A 27,017-nucleotide genomic window follows, 5' to 3' on the forward strand; every position below is an offset into this window, starting at 1 on the left:
TTGACCCTAACCTTTGAAAATTTGATGGCTTCAGCCATCCATTTTTCAATCCAGAAGGTGAAGATCAAGAACATGACATGTGTGAGAAAGGGTATTCTGTGCAGGTTAGAGAGAACAAAATCTTCCCTTACTGGATTGTAGGGCACAGCCCAGGTAACCACTGAAAGTGCCATTGTAGCACTTTCTTGAGTAAATGGAGAATGTGTTATTTCGATACTACTGAGATTGGATGCAATGCAACAGCTGCAAGAAATTTCTGTGCAGTCTGAGAATAAAAAAACATATGGTTTCCAACTATAAGAGATTTTAACCCTTTCAGCAGTCATCTTTAATTTCTTCACATCAGAGAGCTATTTTAAGGGATTAATTAAAATGCAACTACATTCAGTTAACAGACATCTTCCCCCAGCCCAGTCTTTAACATATCACTGAGGCTTAACTGTCCCTGGCTTACAACCAAACAGACCATCTACTCTGCCCACCATTTTCTACATGCTCTGCAAGCTCCCTCCCACCTTCTCTACCCTCCCACTTTTCCACTTGCCAAGCTGATTTCATGTTACTCCCCATTCCACCTTCCCCAATACTCAAAGTCATTCACTTCTGCCTAGCTGCCTCTCCCCCTTCTTCCCTGATCCTTGACATCACTGCTGGTCAGAGGAGTGAATACCCAGCAGTAGAGGGTGAAGGGTGTGAACTGCAGATTACGAAGACTTTCTAACTTCAAAGCCCAACCTTTCACCTCCAGTGTGGAGATACTATGTTCTCACTGGTTTTGCATGGATATATTAAACCACTTAGCAAATGGGAAAGAAATACTTTACAGATAATAGCAGGGACAAAATCTGGGTCACAATCATGACCTTTCTCACCTGTTTTTGTATTTCCTCCTTTGTAGGCTATTTGCTGAATAGCTTCAAGAAGAGTCTCTTTTGTTTTGTATGCATTCAATTTAAATTCTGTCCTGGGATCATCACTGAACTGAATTATTGCCACCTGTGCACACAGAAGATGTGTTCATTACTAAAGCACCACACAGTGTATAAGCAAAAAGTAAATGAATCAGTGCATTTATTACAAAGATTTATCTTGTAACTTTGCTTCATCCTTAAATTGAAGCCAGAATTTTTTTCTCTCTTTAAGAAGCTTTCACTAAATAAAGTTTAATTTTACTCTCTGCAGCCTTGGCAACCATCTAACACTTTCTGGTTTCTTTTTGCAGCAAACAGGATGAGAAAAGTAATACCCACTTTGGCAAAAGCATTCTCAATCGAGCCCAAAAGCAAAATCCTAGTTACAGCTGCTCACACGTGTACAGTTACTCACACAAAGAACTGCATGGATTTATTCAATCTCCACAAATTAATAGCTGCACATAAGTAACTAAGTTAGGGAGAAACAGTGAAGCAAGTAAAAGAAAGATGAAAGAACATATTCCAAAATACTGCCTCTCCCAAATATGATGCTACATGAGTTCAGACCTTGTATTTCAATACTTTACGCTAAACCCCTACAACTCACAAAACATATATTGACATATGTCAACATATGGACTATATTCTGGGAAAATAGCCGCATAGCAAAAACCAGTAAAAACTACGCATTTTTCAGGGTTTGGACAAATTAAAAATAATTTTCAATGCTCTCTCAAATGGCATATTATACAAGTAACACTTAGAAGAGTAATGTATTTGCCAATAATCTTTTCTGGAGCAGATTCAAGCATTGCTTTAAAAAATACATAAATAGAACAATCATTGTAAATACTGTATTTTATTTCAAGCACTTTAGATTCTGTAAAGCATGTGATTTTAAATAAATAAACCTTTAATTTTCCTTATGAATGCCATTTTTAGCTTATTTAGAAATAAATACCACAGTGAGTACCAATACCAAAAACATTAACACAACTTAAACCTCATTAGAATGATTTAGAGGAGGCTGAAATGATACTTAGCCTTCATGCTAGCAAAATTCCTGTCATGAGTTTCACCATATGGTGTGTATAAAAGAAGATATTGAAAAAAATGCTGTCCTAAAGCAGTTTATATTTTCAAAAGAACTGTGAAATTATGTCAATTACTTTTTGATTCATTTCACTTCTGGTGCTAGTATAAAATACCCTGTCAAGTCCATATGCCCTCTGCCTCTCTACATGTTGATTACCTGTGTTCCATCAGGACCAATCTTATCCAGAGCTCCAACAGTGCTATAGAGAAAGCTAATTATTTTATTGAAATTGTCATCTCCAATACTCCATGACCCATCCACCAGGAATGCTAAATCAGCTTTGGCTGCTTTGCACACTGAAAAAGAAAAGCAAGTGTTTTGGAATTAGAGTAATGCCTCAACTCCTCATGAAATCTCATAAATCACTTAAGAAAATGCACTGTCATGAAAAGCCCCTGTTTAATGTTAGTTAATAATGCTTTGGCAAACAGACCTGCTGGCGCTGACATCAGTGAGGTGTAGAATCAGCTGAGCTCTGCAAGGGGCGAATGGTCTGCACTGATGGATCATATCACAGAATACACTTCAAGGCCATAACGGTTCTTTAAAATCTGGATAACCATTTCTATTTTTATTTAGGTTGTTAAACAAAGTCACACATGAACTTATACAATCCCAGACTCTTAGCACGACACAGTAAGCAAAATGAGAGAATCTCAACTGTGGAGGTTCCCACTGGGAAAACTAGTCCATTCAAACAGTTACCCTAAGTTCTGTACTGCCTAATACTCACCGCCTTAATTGCACTATTTACGAGCAACGCAGGTTTCCCCCATCTAATCTTATTCCAGCGTGCTCTTATGCAAAATGGCCTGCAGAGCTGTACACCTGCTCACACAAGTTGTTGACTCTTTCATGGGAACTGGGAACCTTCCACACTACAGAATCCAAGTCTATTGCTTGGGGTTAAAAACAAACAGTCTCAGAGAAAAGTTATGTTTTTCAACATATTTCATCTCAAAGAAAAATGTTCATCTAAATCCAGAGAATGGGTCAGAAAGATACGTACCTGTATTTCTTGTTTTCTGTTGATTACTCCTTAGATTAAAAAAACCCCCAAACATCTGCTGCTATGCAGTTCTAAAACACACACACAAGGTGTGGACTTAATTTTCTGTAAATTTCTCAATTATTATACACCCGTTTGGTCCACTGACTTCAGGCTGACTGATTTGACCGTCAGTCTCCAGCAATAATGCTTCCCTCACAGAAATATTTATGAGACTGTACAAAACACTATGTGTTCAAATGATAAATAGAAGGAAGATTTAAAGAGAGAAGAGAACATTGCCAACACTTTTCTCATTACCTAAAGTAGACATATTTTTAGAAATCATACTTTAGAAGTTTAATTACCCTAGGACGTCTGCTTTAATTGCAAAATATGTATGGTTTAGGAGTTCTGGAAAAAGAAAATTTCACACATATTAACACTCCTTTCTGCAAATTTCAGCAATACAATAATGATGCCAGATTTCTGGCTCATTAAATTTAAACCAGCTGCCTTAACAGTGTCACTGTAACAAATGTATTTCAAAATCTGATCCCCACAGGTCTACAATAGTGTCAGAAGCATAAAAAACATTGCATCAACACCTTAAAATTATTATAAAACCATACATGCAGCACTTACCCTCTTTTGCAGGAGGAATTGTAGGTGGTGGAGGTGGTGTTGAAGGTGTTGTTGGAGGTTGAGTTGGAAATGGTACTGGAGGATAAAAGGAAAGAATATTTAAAAATACTTAAAAGCCCAATATATTTTATCCATATTAAAGACAGCATTTTCTACTCATCTCCATGTTTAAAATTCTTTATCTGTAATCAACTAGTTATGCAATTGGAGAGAAATGCAGACGAACATGTGCATGTAATGTCCTCCTCTACTGACCACCTGGAAAAGGATAGTATTATTACAGAGCAATTGATTGGCTGCATTTCAGTGTGAATAATCCAAAGATACAACTGAATTACTATTGGAATTGCCCCTTTTTGGGTTTCCCCAGTGTAGTAGACTATGTGACAGCCCTATTCTTGACCTAGTATCCATAATTCATTTTGTAAAAGGTCAGTGTCCTTTTCCTTTCTGACCACAATCAGTCCTTAGTCACAGAAAGTAGGTCTCTACCCAGCCTTGAAGGAAGAAGGTATTAGTCCTGCAATCCAAAATACAAAGAAATGGTACAAAAGCAAACCAGTGCCTGCACTCAGAGCAGATCACAGCCTGCCCTGATTAAGATTTTCCTGACTTTGGTGGAAGACCCTGACCCAGCTAGAAATGCAGTTCCAACCACAACTCTACAGGGCTGTGGATTTGTTGCCTGCAGCAATTTCTACTAAGGTTACTATATGGAATTTCTGAAAACTGTCTCATCCTTCTCCTGAAAATAAGCTTTGCAATGACAACCTCCCGGAAACCTCACTGAATACATGATCACTGATTGACAGCTTTGCTGAATGCAAGAGCTTCATTTTGTGCCTTTCAATACAGTCTTGGCTGAATTCTCAGAGATAACATGCACATATGTTGAATTCCACAAGTGCATCTGAGGAAAACCTTCCGCTTTCATTCAAGGGCATTTTTTCCAATTTTTTTCAATGCAATTAGCATAAGAAGCCACAGGTGACAGAACATCATTCCTTCAAGTAAGACTATACTTGTTATTTATATGTTATGTTTATAGACAATGGATAGTGTTAGATACGACAACTTCAGAAAGGGCACGTATCTTTGGGAAGGATTAGTGCAAACAGGATTCGTAACAAGTCTCATGTCCACATCCAAGTTGACTCCCACTGCAAATGATGTGGGTTTTCCCAACCCCAACAACAAGAGAAAGCACCAAGACTCAGAAACACCTACAAGAAACTAATGCCCTGGACCTCCATGGCCACAGACAGACCAGGACCAGACCCATTTAGAAAGGGTCATAACTGCATTAAGATGACTTGAAAGACTGCTCTCTAAGCACCAGAGAGGTACAGGTCACCCTGAAGAGTGTTTTCATCTGAGGTGATACAATAATTTGTCTGCATCACAAACTATCTTTCTCAAATGGACATGTAAACCAAGGTGTGCTCTTCCTTATGTCTCCTAACTCCCTGAACTGCAGAGCACACAAAATCCATTCCTCCAAAAAGCCAGAGAAGCTTGGCTTGTTCTTCACTGCTCTGAGAATGAGCCCTGGAAAAGTGAGAAGTGAGTCATGCACTGGTGCCAGTTTTTCCTATGTGAAACCATAAGTGTGGGAGGGTTCACTTGAAGAGAAAAATTATAAACGTTACCTACCCTTAGAGAAGGGTAACAGCATTGTGGTGTATAGTAATATAGTATGAGAAGAAGGGTATCACTGAGATTGAAAGTGGGCTTGAAGAAAGAAAGATAATAAAATATTCACTCTATTCATGCTGTATTTTGTTTTGCAGTATTTTGAATTCATGAGAGGATCTTGCCTTCATAAGCAGCTGTGCGGGGTTTTTTTTCCTGTGTTATTGAGAATAATAATAAAAAGGTTGGTTGGTTTGTTTTAAAATACATAAGTAGACTGGGTATTAAGGTCTCATTTAACTGTAAATTATTCAGACAGTAGTGAAATTTTACTAAATAACAAGAGCTGCAGGTTATAAAACTTCCTCTGTTTCTCTGTTTGCTTAATTTTACTGGATTTTTTTTCCCCAAAGTCCCAGATTTTCAGAGTATCCCCTAGTGGGGCTTTTTATGAAGAAAGCTAAAGCTATCCTCCCTATTTCATTCTCATTAAGAAGTCCAATACAGTCAGTGAATGTGACTTCACAAGTAAGACACAGCAGTGGTGTAAGAATCCCGCACCTCTGTGGTGTTACCATAAAAGTCAGCAAGACGAAAAGCAAGATGAAGAAAAAAAAAATTGTTAGCAAGACGTATTGGTTTACATTTCAGGAGTCACAAAGTAGCTGAAAAATTAAAAACTCCGCTAAAGGAAACTGCCTAGGAACAGCGCATCTGTTGGCAAAGGGCAAAACACAAGAAGCAATCAAGCATTCTCTGCTGGCCGAACTCTGCTCTATTTTACTCACAGGTTGTCTCCATGATGCTTACAGCAGGGCCCTCTATCTCCTGAAGCTGTGTATGAACACTAATTTTATATTCAGTTCCAGGCATCAGCTCAAAGAAACAATGTCTAGGCGTCCCTCCACCAAGATTTACTTCTCGCTTTTTCCCATCTGGAATTATAAAAGAAGCCATTAAAACATTCCTTTACTGTTTTACTGAATAATGTAATTTAAGTCTGAAATAAGAAGGGGACATGACAGCAGATGAAGGGCAAGTGGTTGGCATAAATTAATAAACTACATGCTGCCTTATATCTGGAAATTCACCTCTGTGCAGAGGTCTCTGTAACATTTCATCCTTCATATTAAGTAGGAGCTGAGGAATGTGTCAGACATCTGCAGGAAAAAAGATTAATTTCACCCCATGCACTGAAGTTAATAAAAAACACTAACGCTGTCATCAATGGGCTTTGGATCTGGCCCTAAATTATCAGAGTCTAATGAGTAATTGTTGCATTATGTAATTCTATGGCATCCTTTGTCTATGTCTCTGGTTCTCAGAGTATGTAATGCGCTTAGTAATTGCAAGAGAAACTGAATTAGATATTGTATTCCAGCTTTGACTAGTAACCACTTAACAAGTTGGTTAAGGAATAGTATTTACAGGATTCCAGAATTAATTCTGCTAAATTCTGAACTGGAAAACATGTTGACAATGGAAAAAGCCCAGGTACTGGAAATAGCATAAGGCATATTTTAATAATAATAAGAAAACCTTCAGCACAATTCATAAGCTGTAGCAGAAAGAAGTGAAATACAAGCAACTGATCTCACATTTTACAGAGTATATACCAGAAATGCCAAACAGTCATTTCCTGCCAAGGAAAAAACACCTGATGCGCATCAGGAGGTGTTACATTAGTATAAAAGTAATTGATCACTGCCTGAATGAGACACGCACCCAATCTGACAATCAAAACTTTTCATGATAGATGTTAATAAGAAGCAATTGTTCACACTTTAGCTCATTCTACTCACATTTAGGCCCTTTTGGCTCAGCTAAAACAAATCTGGCAGTTTTAGATGATGAAAGCAGAATGTTGGCTAGCTCCCAGATGAGAAGGAAATCTGTGCTGTCTTGTGCCAGCCAAGATCTCTGCTTTCTGAACAGCTTGTCTGTATTCCAGGCCTTCGAATAAAGCGTATCACCATCCATTTGCCATTCCACAGAAAGGTCATTATTTTTTTGAAACCAAATTAGTATTATTTTTCATGATACCTTTGATAGATCCCATTAAATGTTATTAACTGCCCTTCTCTCAAGTTATCCAAACTTTTAATTTGTCACCATTTAAAACATCACTGATGTCTACTGAGGATAAGAGTTAGTCTGCACAAATAGTGACTCGTCCATAACTTCTTCTGGCTACACCTGAGAATCAGTGAGATGGAAGAGGCTGTAATTCACCTTCTACACAGTCAGTGCTAAAAGCATCAAGACACCATGTGTTGCCACATAAAAATATCTCATGTTTATCCAGATGAGTAACATTACTACAAGCTATAATTAACAATCAACGGAATAAGAACAGACAAAATTGGATGCTGTTCCGACTCTGTGAACACGGTCTGGATTCAATCAGAGCTTTCCCTACCCTTCATGTCCATCCTAATCCTACAGAGCTATCACTGATGACTTATTTACAATCTTAGGTGTATTCAGTTCATCCTTTATTCATTTTCTGTCGCTCAAACCAGTGAAAAACTCAAGTACTCACCTAGGTTCTACTGACAGATAAAACTCACTCCCATAGAAAGGACAAGTTATCAACATCTGTTTGATATAAAAGGACAGGAAAGCTACTTCTACTCCTGAAACTTTCAATGTGTACACAACTCTCTTCTGTCCATCATTTCCAGAATTTCAGGAGCCAGTCTACATGTTTGATTGCATACATTTTCTTAACTTATGCAATTCAATTCCCTGGGTTAGGCTGTAGCTGCATATTGAAAGATTTAGTAACTTACCAACAAGCGATTCTATAACTATCCTGTATGCAGTAGCATGTCTGTGAAGCTGCCACTGAGCACAGAGACTAGTCATGCGGACTTGATAGGAATCCAAATTTGTGACACCCAAGTACACTGAAAATTAAACACCACAAAATTAGATGTGCGCCTCTAGTAAGACATACAAGAAAAAATGACAGAAGAATTATAGTGAAACACTTGTGCAGATTTATTGTTAACAAATAATTTCAAAAGCTGCATAAAAAAATGTCAAGAAAATCCGTGAGAGGAAGGAAAAAAAAAGTGAATCTTTAGACCAAAAGTTTGGAAATTTTTGATTGAACAATTTGATTAAGACTAAATAATGAACACTGCTAAAAATTCAGTTACTACAAGTAAGTATAAAAATATCATTATAAGCCAACGTTTCTGTCAAAATCTGATTTAAAATTGAGCTTTATATTGATAAAAACTAAATCATATTATATATATGGAGCTAGAAAAAAAAACCTAAATAGACTTGCCATTAAGGAGATTTATATCTACTACTAGGCAAATATGTTTCGCTGATAAATAATAATATCTGCTTTATGATCCCTGTCTTGCTAATGTCCAGCAGATTATTTTAAAGCCTGATATAGTCTGATAAAGAGACTTTTATTTCAAGAAAACAATTTGCACACAGCTGAGAAAGTCTTCCATGTGAAAATTTATTCAGGAAACTGCACAAAGCCATAGCTATAGCGAAAAACAGCCTGAAGAGATCTGAACAGCATGAAATCATTCTTACAGGTTTTGGCTACGCCTGTTAGGGCATCACTGAAGCCTGTTGAGTATGAAGCAAATACTTTAACACTGTACTCCGTTCCACTGAAGAGATTTAGAATGAGAATGGTATTAATATCATCCCCTACAAAGGTCTCCAATGCAGGACCAGGAACTGCAAAAAATTAAATAAATAAGAAAATCATTTGCTCATCCATTGAATTAGCAGGTAGTTAAATCTTAAGACACATCCAAAATTACATGTGCTCCTAAAGTTACTGCTGTTTTTCTTGCCTTTTTTTTTTTTCTTTTTTACCACACACAAAAACAAAGACACTCTGCTCAGTCCTTGCACAGATAGAAGCCACAACACACTTGGGAAATTCAGCAGTGGGATTCATTAGGGCAGGGTTAGACACTGGCATCTGTTAAGACCCTTTTGTTCTGCTTCAGTGACTTACTACTGCCCTAAATAGGCAGCCAAAGATCTCCTCAGCTTGATGGTGTGCCAGGACCAACAGGGGGGACAGCAGATGCCAGCCAGCAATACAGTCCCTAAGGGGTTCTTATACAACAGCATCATTTAACACTGTGCAAAAATGGTAATGAAAATAGAAAAGAATAAAACTTTCACAAATCAAAACTGCAAACAACTCCTTTGTCACCTCTCTCAGTTGTTCTGGATACACTTCAGAAACCAGGCAACAGTCTTTGGACAGTATTTTAGTCCCTTAATGGTCACACATTTGTGTTTTACTCTCAATAGAGGACCATATTTTTCTAAAGAAATTTGGAGTTTGGGTGTTTTGTCTAGCTGCAATGTGCAGGTGGGCAAAGAATGCAGCACAGACAAAATGGGCAATGAATAAAATGTGAAGTATTTGGGAGGTGTAGAGTGGGAGTAAAAGTCAAAGAAACTAAAACTTTGTATTGTGAAGGGAGATAAGTTGAAGAGTAGGAGAACATAGAAGAGAGGAACAGGAAGAGAGCAAAGGTAGTCTCTGAAAGAAACAGAGTGAGTCATGGTAAAATGACATGAAAGGACAGACTGAAAGAGTTGGGTTTGATCAGCCTTAAGATGGGAAGTCTAAGGAGGAATCTTACTGCTGTCTACAACTACCTAATGTGAGCAGGTAGAGAAGACAGAGATGGAATGTCTTCTGAGGCAAACAGTAAGGTGGTAAGAGAAAATAGACAAAATTTGCAACACGGGAAATTTTGATTAGATATTAGGAAAGACAATTTCACAGTGCAGGTAGTCAAAAACTGGAACAGATGCTTAGGGAGGTTTTGAAATCTCCATCCTTGGAGATATTACAAACTCAACTGGACAAGGTCCAGCAAAACCTGTTCCAAGTTGGCCCTGTTTTGACAAAGGAGTTGGACCAAACAACCTCCAAAGATCCCTTTCAGCCTGCATCACTCTGTGACTATGAAACTTTTATATTCAAAACCTGAGACACCTAAGTTCATAGCACTTTCAAGGCTGTAACTGCAACTGTTAGATTTAAGTACAAAATTCAGCAAAAGGTGATATCAAGATATTGTACAGTCAAAAACAAATGACCAAAAAAACCCAGTTTAAAAACTCACTGTTGATAGGTTTGTAGACAATTCTGTAACCCATTGTTGGCGATGGCGGGGCATCCCAACTGATACGTAGTCTGTTGTACCATTCATCTGAGACACGTAAATTTCTAGGAGCAGACAGGGGTACTAAAAGGAAACCAAACTGAGCTTTTACAAGTTTATCTCATACAAATACACGCATAAAACTCAAGACATGCACATGAAAATAGTGCGATACCCAGTACTCTCAGATTTACAGGTAAATTGCCAGGATGAAAGCCTTTAATCACATTTATCTTTGGCATTACATCAGTGGAATAATGTTGATATATTTAAGAACGTTATACCAAGTTATACCAAGGATTAATTACGAACTTTGTTCAACTAACAATGAGTTTTCAAATTAATTCCCAACTTTGTCCCTACATTTTTTTAAAAATGTAAGACAATTCAGAGATAATTATCTTTTATTTACATAGTTTCTTTCAATTCAAGTGCACTAGTTTTTAATGTATATATCATGCTCTTGTGAATACTTAACACTTTCAAATGAAATGAAAGGAATGATTTACAAGTGATTTAAGTGTCTGCACAAATAGCACTTCAATTTAGGCAGAAAATATGTAAATTAGGAGAATAATTTAATAAAATTATACTATCATGACTAGCTGTGCACAATGAGATGATTTTTTGCCAATATACAGTAGAGAGGAAACTTAAGCTACAGCTGAGTAATCTTCTGGTGCTTGTTCAGAACTCTAGAGATAACGCAATCACATAAAAAGTTCAGCAGCATTTCAAATGACCTTTAGGAAGTAATGATCTCACACAAAAGAAAATCTACGAGTATAATGGTTGGTTTGATACTATCCCAGCAGACACTGTTTACTTTATTTTCTACATTAGTTGGCTGGTCCTTGGTGGGCTATCTATCAAGGACTTACCAGCTTTATTACTCAACAAGTTTCTGCAAACTCACAGTATTTGAATGTAACATACAATTCATCAATTAGAAGCAACCCATTGTTTATAAATAAATTAACTGAGTTTAATATAAAAGCTCAAGTCATGTAAGTCATGTAAAATAAGCCCACATTTATACTGAAACACATTACTACAGTCAAGGAAAAAAGGCCAAAAGGGTAAGCCTTTCTTCATGCATATCCTGGCCAAAGACAAGCAGAAAGTTTGTACTTACGAGTTTTGCCTGGAGCTGAGACACTGACTCCTTCCCCATCAGAATAGATGGGAGTGATGGTAACTTTGTATTCTGTATCAGACAGCAGAGGCTGAAGCAGAAGTGTGTTTTGTCTCCCAGGCACCATTACCTGGATGGTCATAAAACCAGAAACAATCAAGCTTAATGCCTGGGACCAAAACCTTTTTACATCTTACATGATCTCTGACACCACATTCCACTAGTACTGCTGTATAGCTTGCATTTTTAAATATTTCTGATGTTCTATGGTAAAATAATTAAATTATCCACCCCTTTAACAGATCTACTAATTATACCCGAGAAAAATATAAAGGAGGTTGTGCCTATGGGATAACACATTTTATATTAAACCTATGAGCCACTACAGCTCCATAAACCACTAGTATGTGGATGGTTAGTACTTAAAAAACAAACTGTAGAGACAAATCATCTTGTTGTATTTATTCTTGACATGAATATGATTGTCCAAAGCTATGCCCATTAATAAAGGTTGATTGTTATGTTCTTCAGGGACAGAAAATCACCCTTCCCTGGGAGATAGGAAAATTAATTCAGGAGATCTGGAAGCATGAACTGAGCAAGCAAGAATGTTTGTCCCATCTGCATCTAGACTGGGGACAAGGAAATGAACGTAGCTATTTAGGAGAGGAAGTAGGAGTACATCCCACAAATAGCAAGGAATCCCAAACTGCCATGAAACATGGAAGATCTGGAGCAGAAGTCCAACCAGGCAACTCAGCAGAAGGAGAGAAGCTGTGGAAATCCCTCCAGAGAGTTTTGGGTGCACCAGAACAAATGTTTCAACCTGCTGAATTAAGCACTGCTTCTTTTAATATGTACAAGGTTTCCTATAAGCAGCTATTTCTGAAACTCTTCAATCGATTACTGTATTTTATCCAGAGCCTCAAAAACTAGTATCACAATAGTGGTGCTAGAGGTGCCCAAGTAAAGCCTTGCAATCTTTCAACTTGTCAGTAAAATTTTAATCTCAGAGAGTCTCCAAAGCCTGAATGGGAGCTATCTAGCACATGACAAGGTAAGAAAGAGAAACCAATCCTATGTTTCCTGCACCAGACCTGTGCTCTGAAGTGACATTGTTGGAAGCAACATTCCCAAGGTCCAACCTCATATTTTGGACCCTCCCTGGCCCATATCCATTGTGTGAATCTATCACCTGAGCCAGCAACCACACATATTTAGCAAGAAGTTGAAAGACCTATAAGCCCTTTAAAGTCAAGGGGAAAAGGCAGAAACTGAGCCTAAAAGTGTTTCGTTGTTTCAAAGAAGACTGGTGCATGATGATGGCAGAGCAAAATTTTCTGAAGACGAGAAAGCTCTCACCAGTTTTAATGCTCCAGGATACGTTCAAACTACTTCTAATTTTCGCAAGTGATACACAGAAGGAAATTAATCTAGTACACCCAGGTGTTGAGACCTGTCAAAAAAGTACTTCATTCATTGATCAAAACTGGACAAAACCATCTAAATACATGTGCGTGAAAGATTCTCATGCTAAACTCTTCCACACGTGTACTCAAAACACACAAACCAAGTTTCTGAAGAAAGAACAACCAACTTTGGTTTTAGGAGAGGGGATGCAAGCATTGAGAACTCTCTCTTTTCCACATGTGCTCATCAGAGATCTTCTACAGAGCAATATAGTTTTCAGCAGTGAGAAACATTCTTGGCTTTAAGGAAGAAAAATAATGTGATCCTTCCAGTACATACAGCACACCCAAGAACACAGATGCAGTTTAGGGCTTGAGCCTTCTATAGTGAAAAGTATTCTATTACGTTTTCCAGTCCTTGATTTTCAGTCAATTGCATCAAGGATTAAAAAGCTTATTAATATTTCTATGGAAAGGGAGGAGTAACTGAAATTTATATCACTGAAATCAGAGCCAAAAAACTTAAGCATCCACCGCAGAATTGTCACGCTATAGAATATTTAAACCCAAATTCCACAAAATTTTTGGGTTCTGCTTAAGAAATGTACTTCAACATATAAACACTCCCCTAAAAATTGAACATCTGTGTCATTTTATTGACATCTGTGTTGCACCTCTCAGGTGCTCAAAGCCACATGATAAAATACATTCCTTCTGGTTAGAATGTGCTTAATTTTAAATATAAACTTACATCATTCTTTATTCAGTAAAGTATTTATGCACATTATTAATTTCAAAGATGAAACACATGGTTATTTGTTTGCTGAATTGTGACCAAAAATAATACTTGAGAGTGTACTTAAAATTAAATTATTTGCAGAATTACAGTCAAGATACCTACCTAATCTTACAATTTTATAATTTTTAATGAGCTTTTGAGTCGACTCTAATATCCTTCTGATAGCCAGAATTTTAATACATTTTCTACAGTTTTAATTTCCTTTTAAAATAATGGCTGTTGAATACTAAAACAGAACTACATTTATATCATCCAACTGAATTTGATTAAGCTTCCCAGAGCAGAAACAGTAAATCTGGGATGTGAATTTCAGAAACTTTGCGTTATTGTCAGAAGAACAGTACAATTTGTGCCATTATGCTGTGCAAGTTTGCCAACATATCATATACAATACTATCATATAGTTGAGGTAAATTCATAAAGCATGTTTTCCAGTCCAAAAGGAAACCACTATGTTGAAAGTTCATTTTCAGATTATAACTGATAGAGATGGCTAAAAAAGTAATTTTCTATCAAGGTCGCATAAAAGATGAATGAAACCAAAATGAAAAAAAGACTGATTCGTATTTTTCTAGAAAAAAGATTATTCAACTAACTCCTTTTAATATTTTTTATTGATATAGGGCTAAAAATGTCAACTGCTAGACATGAAAAAGAATATCCCATATGTTCAATATAGCTGTCGATGAACAGAAGTCAGTCACATGACAGACAGAAGGAGAAAGATACAGGGAATACTTTTGCATTCTGAACTATTTACTAAGAAAATAACCTCGAACTATACAATTTAATCTCTTAAATGTACCTACATAGAACTAGCTCAAAATTTTATAACTTAGTTTTTGTGGAAACCAAGCACTGCAATACTAAGATTTTCCCTTTTTTTTTAAAAAAAAAAAAAAAGCACTCAGCCTCACAGAACTCTGAAATTAACTCAAAAATTGTGAAATCCTAAAATAATACAGCTAGGGCTTCTTTTTTTTAATTATTTGCTATACACACAAAAGAGTACATGTAGTACTCTTCATTCTTTCAAATATTTTCCAAAATCTTGATCACCAGAAAGTTGTTTTGTGTAAGACAATTTTAATTTTGATCATCCCATGGTATTGGAAAAATAATATTCTTAGACATTTAAATTAAAATGTGCTGTCCTTATTGTGACATGTTCAGGTTAACAAGCAGTATGAAAACTCTGCACTTGAACTTTAATTACATTGCTTTAGCATAAAATTAGAATTTTAGAGAAGGAGCAAAATTGCTAAAGGAAAAAAAAATTACTTAAGATTGTTCTGTACAAACATTTAAGAGTTGTTAAAACACAATCTCAGGGTAGAAAAAGGCCTAGGAGTAAAAAAAAAAAAAAAAAAAAAAAAAAAAATCACAAAAACAATGAACAAAAAAGATCCCCAAAACTTAGACAAATTTTAAAATACAGGAAAAACAGGACAAACATCTGCATGACTGGGCCTTGATCTTACATTTGACTGCTGTTGTCTGCAGTGCAACAGGTGCTATATGATTAAAACTTTGAAGTTCAATCTTACAGTAATACCAAACATTGATCTTTTACTAATTGCAACAGGAGTGCCATAAGGAGAGACCATGCCTTAACAATTATTAAAAAAACTTTTCAAGCTGATGAAGCCATTCACAAAACCCATACAGACCATTCTTACCGCTTCCTCAGCACGGTCACCTTTCGCAGTGAGATAGGTCACTCTGAACTGCTGAACGTTGTAATCTGAAATGTCCCATATTACCCTCAGACTTGAGGTTGTTTCATCATCTATAACAAGGTTTCTGATTCCTGTTCGAAAAACTAAAGCCAAAAATATTTAATTAATATTTTCTCAACTCTAATTTTAGATTTAAAATTGTGCTAATTATCACCAAGTAGCTGCAAGCTCTACTGAAGTCACCGTGGGTCTGTAGATCCATGGGCGGAGGAAACCCATATAGTTCAGTCATACTTGGACTCAATAACATAAAAACTTTAACCATTTAATAAAATAATAGTTATCCTATGCTGCCATTAGCATATATTACCCCATCTGCTTTGTTTATATTACTCGTCTTATGGAGCTTCAGAATAATCAAAACTCTACTGCAGCTAGAATGCTACAGAAGAGAAAAAATCCGGAACTGTTGTTCTTTATAAGTCAGTTTTCTAATTCCAGGGAAAACAAACAGAACACTCAAAACTAAAGAGAATTCTCAAGAGTTTCCAAGCTCGTACTTATAAAGGGAAAGAGAAAAGAAAGATGAATTTTCCAAATTAGGCTCTGTATTCCTATGTAATATCGCTGATATGATTCAGAGTCCCTACACTGTGTTACAGGCAGCTCCTCATCCACACATGGCACGTGCAGGTAGCCGGCCACACGCAAAGGGTGGTGCAGGAGCGTGACGGTGTGCACCTTTCACCAGTGATGTCCCTTGCCCCGGGTCTGCACCTCCACAAGATCTGCCATGGCAGTGTGCTGACCACAGGGACCATCAGGAACTGGGGTTATCAGATCCTCAGTAATATCACAGCTTCCTGCCCCTAGATCTGGGTGTGTTTGTGGGGAGCCTCAGCTCTTTGCATTCAGAATTTAAACTGTTGATGTTTGCTCTGTTTACCTGCTGTGGTGGGCTTAGAAGTTGTGGTACTGGTAGTAGTCACCGTGGTAGGTATTGTGGTAGTCCTTGCAACTGAAAAACAATACTCAGCTCACCAACAATTCAGCAAGACATGGAAGTCATAGTATTTATCTTGTATTTCTAACTATGACAATGAAACTATGTGCTCACACCTACAAGTATCCCACACACTTCAGGCATTTCAGGGACTACAAGGGAACTATTAATTTAGTTTACTTTAGGCACATATATTTGCACGATTAGCACTTAGATCTACAGCTAAAACATAATTATAAACTGTACAATTACATAAGAATGCATATAGTTTCCCACATTTCTGGCTGAATTCTGCATAATGACTTCCACTTTGATCATTTATTAAGGCTGTCAGATTAATTAAATTGAAAGCTTTTTAAGGGTGCTTCACTTCTGTCCAAGTAAAAAACAGAAAGTACACTCAGCAACACTGGACTACATCACCATCATCTGGATGCATAAGGGCTTCTTAGCAGAAGGGCCAAGATTAAGCCTGCAATTAAATTACTAAGAATCAAATAAGTTTTTTTAATTTACACATGAAAAATATAGTTGTTTACTTAACCAAGTCATTATCCATAAAAAGAGAATGGATAGAGCAATCTACCTGAAACACTGGCCACTGTTTCGATTATGAACTATAAAATACACTGTATGTGATTTTCAAGTTTTATCTTTGTTATTCCATGTTAATGTCACAGGATGCCTGTGTAAGCTTTTTGGACTACTATTTCAGTCAAGAGTGAATCCACCTCTAGTGAGTATAAATTACATAAATAAGAAAGAAAAGAGTATACTGTAAATGGCAAACAAATAAAATTCTTGTAAATTAGTTACTTTAACCCCCCCAAAAATCTAATACATCTTCTCATAAGGAACCCTACTCAAAGACTAAATATTGAAACATAGGATGGAAGAATATTTACCCAGATCCAAAGGTTATTAATACTACAGCTCAGATGGGGAGTCAAACCATCATTTTGATTCAATGTCATCTACCACATAATATTAAATAAGCAAATAATACAGTCAGCAAAGCCCTGGTGCTAAACCACCACATACTTCAATAATATAGCTACCCAAAGATGGACTATATTTTAAATATAAGATATATGTATTAAATTTAAATCACTTAAATGTCTCTAAAAATTAGTCAAGAGTTTGTCTTACATGTAGCTCCAAGAACAGCAACAACTTCACTTTCACTTTCATCATCAAAAACTGCCAGCAAAGAAACTTCATATTCTGTGTTGGGCAACAAACCCTCAATAACATGACTGTCTGTGTCTCCATTTATGACAACCTAAGTAACACAGCAAGATTAAAGAAAATCAGTTCTGCATTTGATTAATTTATATGAATTGACTGAAATGAAAGAAGGAAAATGGATTCTTCTTTAAAATATATGAAACCTACACTTACATCTGCCCAAAGAATTTATTAGTTATGTTGAAATAAAAAATATCACAGAGTACATCTGGAAAAAACACTGTTAAGAATACTTAAAATTTATTTAGTATTTTGTGGCTAGCTTGATTATTTCCATGTGTAGTCTTGCACTTTTACCCACAACTAATTAATTACTAAAGCTGACCGTATGCATTTCATTTGAAAATCACTAAAATCCAAATCATTCATCAATGAAAGCAACAAAACAGGGTAGATTAACTTTCATCCACATTTCTATCATTCAAGCACTGTTATGACAAATGCATTCAGCATCTCCACAGCCTTAAAAAATGCTGTTTCTATACCAGAATTATAATCTGAGTTACAGTTCCACACATCTGAATGTAACTTGAAAGAACATTTGCTGCAAACTTGAGGATTAGAGATGTGCTACTGAGAAGTTTGCTATATGGTGTGATGTTTTTAATAGCAATTGTCCTTATTTCTACCTATGACAGAAGCAGAAGATTAACATGTGCAATGTTAACTGTAAGCAGAAGGTTTCACTTCAGATTTTTGTGTGTTTCATGTATTTTATTGAAAGGGATCAACAGATGGGTAGGAGTTGGAGCTAAAGGGACAGTAAAGCAACAGAACACAAGGAGCCTAAGCAGTAATTTTGGTGAAATGGCTGACTAGTTTCGGGAATAGCTTTTAGGTTACATAGACAGATACTACAGTAAAACAACCTTTTTATAGGTTAACACTGGCAAATTTTTAAATGTGGCTATTGTACACAAAGAATCAAAGTAAGACATATAATAGAAATTTAAAAATTGATATGAGCTGCATAAAATCTACTACAGCAGTTAACATAAACAGTGAATCACACGTTATTCTTTCAATTACCACAGGAGATTTCCTGAGTTGGTCATGGGGAAGAGGGACCCATAAAACAATCACAGACCTTCTGAACTCAGATACAGAAAACAAAAACAGAAAGAAACAAGTTGGGGCCATGCCTTCTACAACTATCAAGTAATGAATTAGGCATTCCATGCTACACACTTTCTGGCACAGATTTTCTTGGGAAAATTTCAGAAACAAGCTTGAGTGAGTCTAGCTGTATACTAAATAGGTATAAGTAATACCTTCTTTTCCAGTTCCCCAGAGCCTCTAGTTGTGTATCAAATCATTATAAAATATCTATACATAGTTACTATCTCACACATAACTATGGAATACTTTCTGAAGCATAACTTCCATGACTCTCCACTCCTTGCTATTTTACCCCACAGAGAAGACTACAAAAAAACCCCCACAAATTGCTGAACTTTCAAGCAGAGAGGACAAATAACAGAAGCAAGAATAAGTAACAAGCACACGAGTATAACAGCATGCATTCTCTACTGCAACCTAGAAATAAAAGGTCACTCTAAAATTTATTCTGGCTTTTTACCACTAACACCCCACTAAACGCTCCTCACTCACTAGCAGTGTGGGTGAAGTAAGCAGAGATGTGTGTAATTCCCACCACTGCCCCCTGACCCCACTCAGCTAACTGGCAAGTTGAGTCTTGGGAGAAAGACAGAGGGAGTGCATGTCATTTTTCTGCATGACTGATCACTTAGCTGGGAAAGAAGCTTAGAGAGGCAACAGCCTGGAGGCTATCCTAGGCCTGACCCCATTAGAGAGGTCATGCAAGGAGAACAAGAAAGCAGCTTGGGTATTTTTAATATTTCAACGTACTAAAATATTAGGTCCTCCAGCAATTCTTAGTGAATACAATGAACAAGTGGAACCTTAACAGTTCAAATAATTCTTGATCATTTAATCTCACACTCAAAGAACACAGATATCATAAATATCACTTAAAAATGCACATGGCTTAAAGGGATTCACTGACAGCTACTCACTGGAACTTAAACAGAAACAAATCAGTTCATCTGCTGCAGGAGAAAATGCACTCATGTCCACTCACTCATCTGCCAACTCCTTCTTTTCCCTGTTCAATCCTGTAATTTCTTTCTTTCTTGCATGACTACGTCTTGCTAGGTGAAAGGGAGGAAAGAATCAGGCTAAGCTAAATTTACAGAAAAAATGCCACATAACCTAAGCTGCTTTCTGCCCTAATGGATGACAAAATGATGCATGAAACCTAAGGCCAGGTGGAAAGTGTCATCTTCCCCACTGAGTTCTGTACCCAGATAAACAGTTTGCAGATGTGACCTCTCTTCACAGTGCTGATGCCAAGAGAGCAAGATGAGAGTTGAGAGTCATTAAAGAAGAAGCCAAAAGAATAAGTAAATAAAGAAAGGGAAAAGGGAAATGAGACAGATTACAAAAGATTAAAATTTGGGAAAGGCAGAGAAAGTGTCTGTCTTTTTCTACTTGGAAAAAAAGAATAAAACAGGAAAAGCTAAAGGGATGAAAAATCATTTAAAAAATCAGACTGATGAAAATGGCACTATGGAGAAGATGCACAAGGGCCTAGAGCAAAAAATACAGCATGAGGGGGAAAAAGAGAAAGAACCATAATGAGGAATAGAGGAACAATAAAAATTAACTACATGTTGTAATTTTATGTGACTAAGGCTTCACAGCCAATTTTACTGTGGCCAGCACATTAGACAAATATGGAGCTTTATGTGAGGATATTGCTGCTCTGGCTCAGTTACCATCATTATCTTTGCAGCAAAATAAAAAATATGAACCTCTAAAAACTGAAGTAGCATCAAGCAGCAATGCTAGTTCTATGGTAGTTGGCACTCTACAGATTAGACTGATTATTCACAGAAGAGCTCTTCTTTCCTCATTTCCTCTTCAAAAAGAAACTAGAATATTGGTTTGATTTTGGTTTAGGGAGCTTTGCAGTGGGGCAGATTTTTCTGTAAGTCAATTGGCCATATTTAACCAGCAAAAGCTGCAGCACAGGTGTCCTCAGAATGGAATTCTCTCTTCAATTTCACACCCTCAGAAAGCCAAGGCAACTCACCTCTTCAGATTCCCCCCCCTCCAAAGGAATCCATGCCAATCTGTAAAAAGCAATATCTGATGAGGCGGGCTTCCAGCTGACCCTAAAACTGTCTGATGATGCTTCATCAATTTCCAAATGCTGGGGAGCTGGAACTCTTTCTGCAAAGTAATATGCAAAAGAAAAGCGAGTGTAAATTATTCCCTGAGACTTGCATAGATGGCAATGTCAAGCATGTACAATTTTACTTGCAGCTTGTTACATACAGTATAACATGGGAGGTAGATAACAAAGTCACTACAGAAATCTTTGCACACTTATTTGTACTTAGGGAAGTGGTTCTGTAGTTGAGGGAGGGGAATATGCACAATGATGGAGCACGTCTCTTCATCTACTCTTAACTGGACAAGCCTCCTTGTCCTCTCCTCACTGAAGTAGCTCCATGCAACCTCAGTCCCCCTCCTTTGCTCAGAGCTCTGTACACCATACTCTTTTCTCTTCCTCTACCTCAAAGCAAGGTCGCACTCTCTGCCCTTCCCAGAGACTCTGTGCACACTTCCATTTGCAGTTTGCATGTAAGTATCAACCTCTTGCTCTGTACATGTATGTTGTCCTTTCCTCTTCTACTCCATGTTTTCTCTTTCCTCCCTCAGAGTCCTTCTCTTCCCATTGTTATGTTGGGAAGCATCAGTAAATGTCGGTCATTTGCTTAATGTGGAACTACAGTTACAGAAATTATAACTGTGCTAAACAGACTACATAAGCCTTAAATGCCTTATATTTTCTCCTTCTCATGTTCCAGTTTCTCTGTACGTATATAAGGTTCTACCCTTTATTGCCTAGATAGTTCCCTGGTTAAATATATGATTCAAAACTCAACACACTTCAGCTGGAGAGACAAATGCCATCACACTGAATGATGCTTCAGAAAACTGGGGAGACAAATGCTTTACTACCTAAATGCAATAAAAGATGCTTTAAAATGGCTGATTGTGGAAAGAATTAAGAAATCAACCTTATCCACAGATGTTTTCATGATGTCAAGGGATTACTTCCACAAGTAAGGATGCAATTGGCCCCATAATAAGGGATCAAAGAAGCCAAAAACACCGATGAAATTAACAGAAAGCATTCCATATATCTGAATTCACAGCCAGAGACATTTGCTGTTACTGGTCTTACTTTCCAGTAAAGTAAGAAAGTATAAAAATTCTTCCTGGAAAGTCTTCAGAAGTTCAGCAATACTTACTTGTGGTAAAGCTGCCAGTAAGTGGTTCAGATTGTCCTTCATCATACAGGGAGAAAATAGCAACAGTATACTCCGTAAGGGACGTCAAACTTTCTAGAGTATGGGTTGAAACACGACCAACTTCCACCTAGAGAAAGCATCATTTGCAATAGATATTGATCATACACTTTACACTATCAGTGTCTGAAATTCTGTTGGGTAATAATGATACAGAAAGAAAATGTCATGTAATTGGCAGAGAAATTCTGTGAAACTATGAACAAGTATAAATTCAGTGCCATAAAAGCTGACAAAATCAATTAAAATAGATGAACTAGAGAAAAGGAAAATTTTGTTTATGACAAGCTAGGGAAAAGGAGAATTCAGCCCTAGTAAGCTTAACTCACTAGTAAACATATCAGCACTGTGTGTTCAGGAACACAGAAATCCCGGGAAGGAACTTTTTGGGCTACTGAATCCAGTCCCTTACCTTGGATAATCATGGCATAAACCATTATGTTTAACATTTGTCAAGAGACAAGGTGAGAGTTTCATCTGGTCCTATCCAGTTAACATGACTTTCCCAGGGTTATAAAACTCAAAGCTGTATAAACTGACAGTTTATCAGTCCAACTATTCAGTGTCACATTAGCTCAGCACCACAGGGGAAATGCTACCAAATGCAGAGCAAACAAAAAATGCCACCTGCTCTTTGAACAGGCAGAAACAAAAAGTTAAGAAGTAGATAAAAACCAACTGAACATTCACTCACACTATAAAGTATATTACCACAAGCCAGACATGTTCAAATACCATTGTGATGAGTACAGACAGACATATTATCTATATTAAGGTTAATGAATAGGAAGAGGTCAAATGATTTCTAATTTCAATTTTAAGGGGCCTAGCAGAAAGAAATGACACAAAAAATTGCACAAGTATGTTCTCTTCTAAACTCAGGAACAGTTTCTTCAGTTTTAATACAAATATTCCATCTTGTACGGATGAAAGACCGATATATTCCAGAAGAAATGTGATTACCACATAACTACTATTAAAGACTTTCTTGGAAGGCTAAGTTATCCATAACAATTTATTTGGTAAGGGATCTGGACTGTTTTAATAATTCAATGCATTTACTGCAATTATTTTTTTAAACTTTTTCTGTATTTTTTCAGATTCCTGTATTAGTAACATTTCATCCCATTTTTCATTCTATCACAGAATTCATGCTGCTAAAAGCTATCAGTAACAAGGCATAACTAAATATTGCATAAGCAAATTAAGTAAATTATTAAATGCAAGAGTCTAAGTGGGAACATCTTGGTATCATCTTACCAGTCTGTTCAAGCCAAATCATGCTTCTAGGAAGAGAGTTTTCAACATATAAATAAATGTCAAGAAAATGTGGCAAAGCCTTCAGATAGTCTTTCTGAATGAGCTTTAGTCCATGACATATGATATATCAAAAGTTTTATTATCTGAACTGAATCAAGAATAAACATTCCATATCATACATTCAGTCAAGATCCTGTACCTACAAACCATTGTTCACTTGAGTAGTTTCCTTCAGTTTATGTGCACCAGCAATGACTATTCTGGTATGTAAGAAGTTCAGAGTACTGTCCCCCCCACATATAATCCACTCCAAATGATTACTCGCTACTAGGCAAACTCTTACTTGCACTAAGATTCAGAATTATCTTGGAAATATTTTGTTGCAGCTTGCAAGGTAGATTTTGTTTATAAAAGTTACCCTTAATAATTACAGAGGTTTGGGGAGGTCTAAGATTGGTTAAGGGAAGAGAGATGCTAACAATTTACCTCATTGGTTTCTGTTCCATCTGTTTTAACATACATGATACGATAGCCATTTACATTTTTGGAAGCAGGATCCCATGTTAGCTTAGCACTACTGTGTCCAACATCAGAAAATTTCAAGTTTGCTGGTGGACTCAGAGGCACTTGAAAAGGAAAGAGACAAAACCATGAAAGTGATTCCAGGTTTTAGCTGTGAAATTTTTCATGTCTTGAAAATAAACATCACATTTTCCATTCAAAAATTTGTATCACCAATATTTATATTAAAAGACCTACATCAATGGACCTACACAAGTACTTAAAGCAGGTAAAAAGGCTTAGTTCTTTTCAGAAACAGAACTTTCAGTCTTGCTAAGTGCACCTCAACTAATGCTGAAAAATAAAGAAATTACGTTATTGTTCATAGCAGATATCAGAGCCTACACAATACTTGCAATAAATTTGTGTTTGTATTTGTGAATTAATTTAATTCAACTAGATCTTTATCCTATATGCATTTGTTTTCCATGGAAATTCCAGCAAAAATATCACATAACAGTAGTAGTATTTTGGCAAAAAACCTTCTGAATCCTAGAAGACCCTGACATAAGGGTAAGTTTGTCCAAAACCATAACTACCTCAGAAGATCTTCAAAAATGTTTTTTTCTTTTTACCTGTTTAACCTTTCCTCTGTTATTACAGAAAGAAGCTGATTCCTTAACAGTAACCCTGGTTAAAGCCATATTTATATACTATATATTCCTTGGCTGTCATGAGCTGAATGAAAACAAGGTCATGCAAGAGAGGCTCAGATTGCATCCACTTTTCTGTCACACCAGAGAAAGCAATTTGTGCTGTCTGTTACTCTCAGCAGTAGGTTCTGTATTAGCCCAAAATCTTTTCATTTTCTCTGAACTGTGAAACCTTTCTCTATGCATCCTGCCTTCACACACACATGCCTCACCAATCTATGTGGATGGATAAATATCAGCACTTCAGAAACTGTTTCCCTCACACAAGAGCACATGATAAAAAGCAAAAGATGAAAAACCCCATATATTATGTGGGACCTTTAGCCAGGCCATATATCGACTCAGAATCTGCAAGCAAACATCTAACCAGCTTAGGAACAGTCAAGTCAACTTGGCTATGAGGAAAAGAAGACGGGAACACATTGGAATTGTATTAGATGGGTTTGCCACACCTTCTGGCATTCAGTATATTCCTCTGAGTCTAGTGAAGGGAGTATCACGTGCTGGCTTTCCTCTCTACTTTCTGTCAGTCGTGGAATGCACTTCATTTCACCATCCAGGCCATACCACAAAATGCTTCAGTCTCAGCTCTCTCCTTTTGGAACTAATCTCCTGACAATGTCGCTCTCAACCAGACAGGCAGTCCTGATGCCAGAGTTACGTGATATTTACAGTGAGTCTTGGATAAATCCTGACCCCAAAAAGAAACCCCACCCCAGAATGAACTTGCTGATCATGCCTCAGTTTGGCACGGAGAAAGGTTTCACTACAGTAACTGAAATGATAGTGTGTAGAATAGTATTATTTACTAAGTACAGAATATCAGATACTACATGTAATACTACAGCAAATTAGGCAGATCATTCTCCAGGCAGATATATGCTCCAGGAAGGAAAAGCTAGGTAGCTTACTCAATAGTTGGAAGCCAGAAATAACACACTGAAATTAAAAAAAAAAAAAAAAAAAGCAGCTTAAATCTGAATCTGGACAGGGAAGACATTACAACTGAACACTGACCATGTGGGACAGGGTGCGCTCACCAAGAGCTTTCTCTCCTTCCAGATTGCCCCACTGCGTGATCAGTTAAAGCCTGTTAGAGAGAGCTTATTTGAATAGTTGCATATGGAAGGTTATAATCAATCTTCTTTCATACTACAGTGCTAAAGACCAGAGCTGGCTGCATTGAGTCACCCTAAAAATAAATGAAGGTTGCAGGGTAGTTAGTTTTTTTTATTCTGGTCTGGTAACAGCAGTGATGATGGGCTGACTAACATATGTTAACTAGCTTCTGTGATCAAACGCTGCGGTCGTGAATCCTCAGCTTGTGCCAATGTATCTGGAATTTGCATGCGATCTTCCATCCAACGCATTAGGCAGGTTAGAGCTATGCAGCCTCCAAGATCATATGACATAAAGTGAATTGAGGCCTGCACAGTCATAAACTACGTAAGCTACTGTTTAGGATAAATGAAAACCATATATTGGGCAGATACTGACCAAAAGCAGGAGTGGGGGAAAGGAGGAGTGAGAGACAAAGAGATGGAGAAAGGGACAGAGGAACAAAGAGCCAAAAATTTGATTCTCCAAATATTAAGAATCTTCTACACTGATTTCAAGTCCACAAACATGTGGTTCGCTATTGGTGCTTGTCTGTGTACAACTATCCCCTCAGAGATGACCCTGGAGCTTCTTCCACCACTACCTGCTGACCTTACAAGTAATTGCTCTGTCCCTTCTTTTTCTTAGCACTCGCATGCCTGAACTTCTCTCACCTATTAAATGTAAGTCACTTTCACACTGGCTTACTCGTGCTAGGAGCACAGAAGAGGAAGCAATCACTCCACTGTTAGGAGCAATTGAAATGTCACTGAATGCAGTCCCAGAAATATCCCAGAAGCACAATCACTTATTTTCAATTCCTTTGTCTTCCAAATGCTGAGGCTATTTAGAGAGCTGACATACAGTGCTGTGTACAGTTAGCAGAGGACAGAATTTAGCTGGCAAAATTCTTGCTGCTTATTAAAAACACACCATCTATCATGAGTGCACAGGCGCTTTCCAACCCTTCGTTTACCAGATGTTAGGCAGCAGAGGTTGGACAGAAATCTTCTCTTTGCTTCTTTTCTTCTGTACTATTACTGAGCCAGAGGAATGAACTCCTCCATCTGAGCAGGGTCCCACACACACCTGGTTCTCTGGCTACAGGAGGCTAAACACAGCAGTCTCAATTTAGCTCCACATGGTGACCTTCATTCACTTTCAGCAAGTTCAGAAAACCATCAGTAGTTCCACCAAGATCAACAGGGATATTCACAGTACCACTACCAACAAGAGAGAAGAGTTCATGATCCTGTTCCAAAACAAAGCTGCTTTGTAGAAACTCACATCCTCAGCCTCTATAAATTAAGTATTGGCACTTAGAAA

General features: G+C 37.2%; 1 protein-coding gene across 7 annotated transcripts in view; it reads right to left on the minus strand.

Annotated features, from left to right (window-relative positions):
- Positions 1 to 27,017, minus strand: part of COL14A1 (collagen type XIV alpha 1 chain) — a 128,202-nt gene that overhangs the window by 50,393 nt on the left and 50,792 nt on the right. For 4 of the 7 annotated variants that reach the window (XR_012626126.1, XM_074848441.1, XM_074848255.1 and 1 more), the window contains exons 14-27: positions 23,866 to 24,005; positions 22,063 to 22,189; positions 20,835 to 20,974; positions 17,621 to 17,753; positions 16,415 to 16,486; positions 15,460 to 15,611; positions 11,582 to 11,711; positions 10,408 to 10,530; positions 8,840 to 8,989; positions 8,068 to 8,184; positions 6,064 to 6,210; positions 3,644 to 3,718; positions 2,167 to 2,306; positions 873 to 996 (exon numbers count right to left, since the gene is read on the minus strand). Coding sequence is in view for 6 of the 7 variants with exons in the window: in XM_074848441.1 (XP_074704542.1) it covers positions 873 to 996; positions 2,167 to 2,306; positions 3,644 to 3,718; positions 6,064 to 6,210; positions 8,068 to 8,184; positions 8,840 to 8,989; positions 10,408 to 10,530; positions 11,582 to 11,711; positions 15,460 to 15,611; positions 16,415 to 16,486; positions 17,621 to 17,753; positions 20,835 to 20,974; positions 22,063 to 22,189; positions 23,866 to 24,005 (1,770 nt within the window). In the remaining variant the exon portion in view is untranslated. The remainder of the gene's footprint in view (positions 1 to 872; positions 997 to 2,166; positions 2,307 to 3,643; positions 3,719 to 6,063; positions 6,211 to 8,067; positions 8,185 to 8,839; positions 8,990 to 10,407; positions 10,531 to 11,581; positions 11,712 to 15,459; positions 15,612 to 16,414; positions 16,487 to 17,620; positions 17,754 to 20,834; positions 20,975 to 22,062; positions 22,190 to 23,865; positions 24,006 to 27,017) is intronic. The other 3 variants (XM_074848689.1, XM_074848524.1, XM_074848369.1) reach the window with 1 other exon arrangement.

The sequence above is a fragment of the Strix aluco genome, chromosome 1 (genome assembly GCF_031877795.1).
Source record: "Strix aluco isolate bStrAlu1 chromosome 1, bStrAlu1.hap1, whole genome shotgun sequence".
NCBI classification, from domain to species: Eukaryota; Metazoa; Chordata; class Aves; order Strigiformes; family Strigidae; genus Strix; species Strix aluco.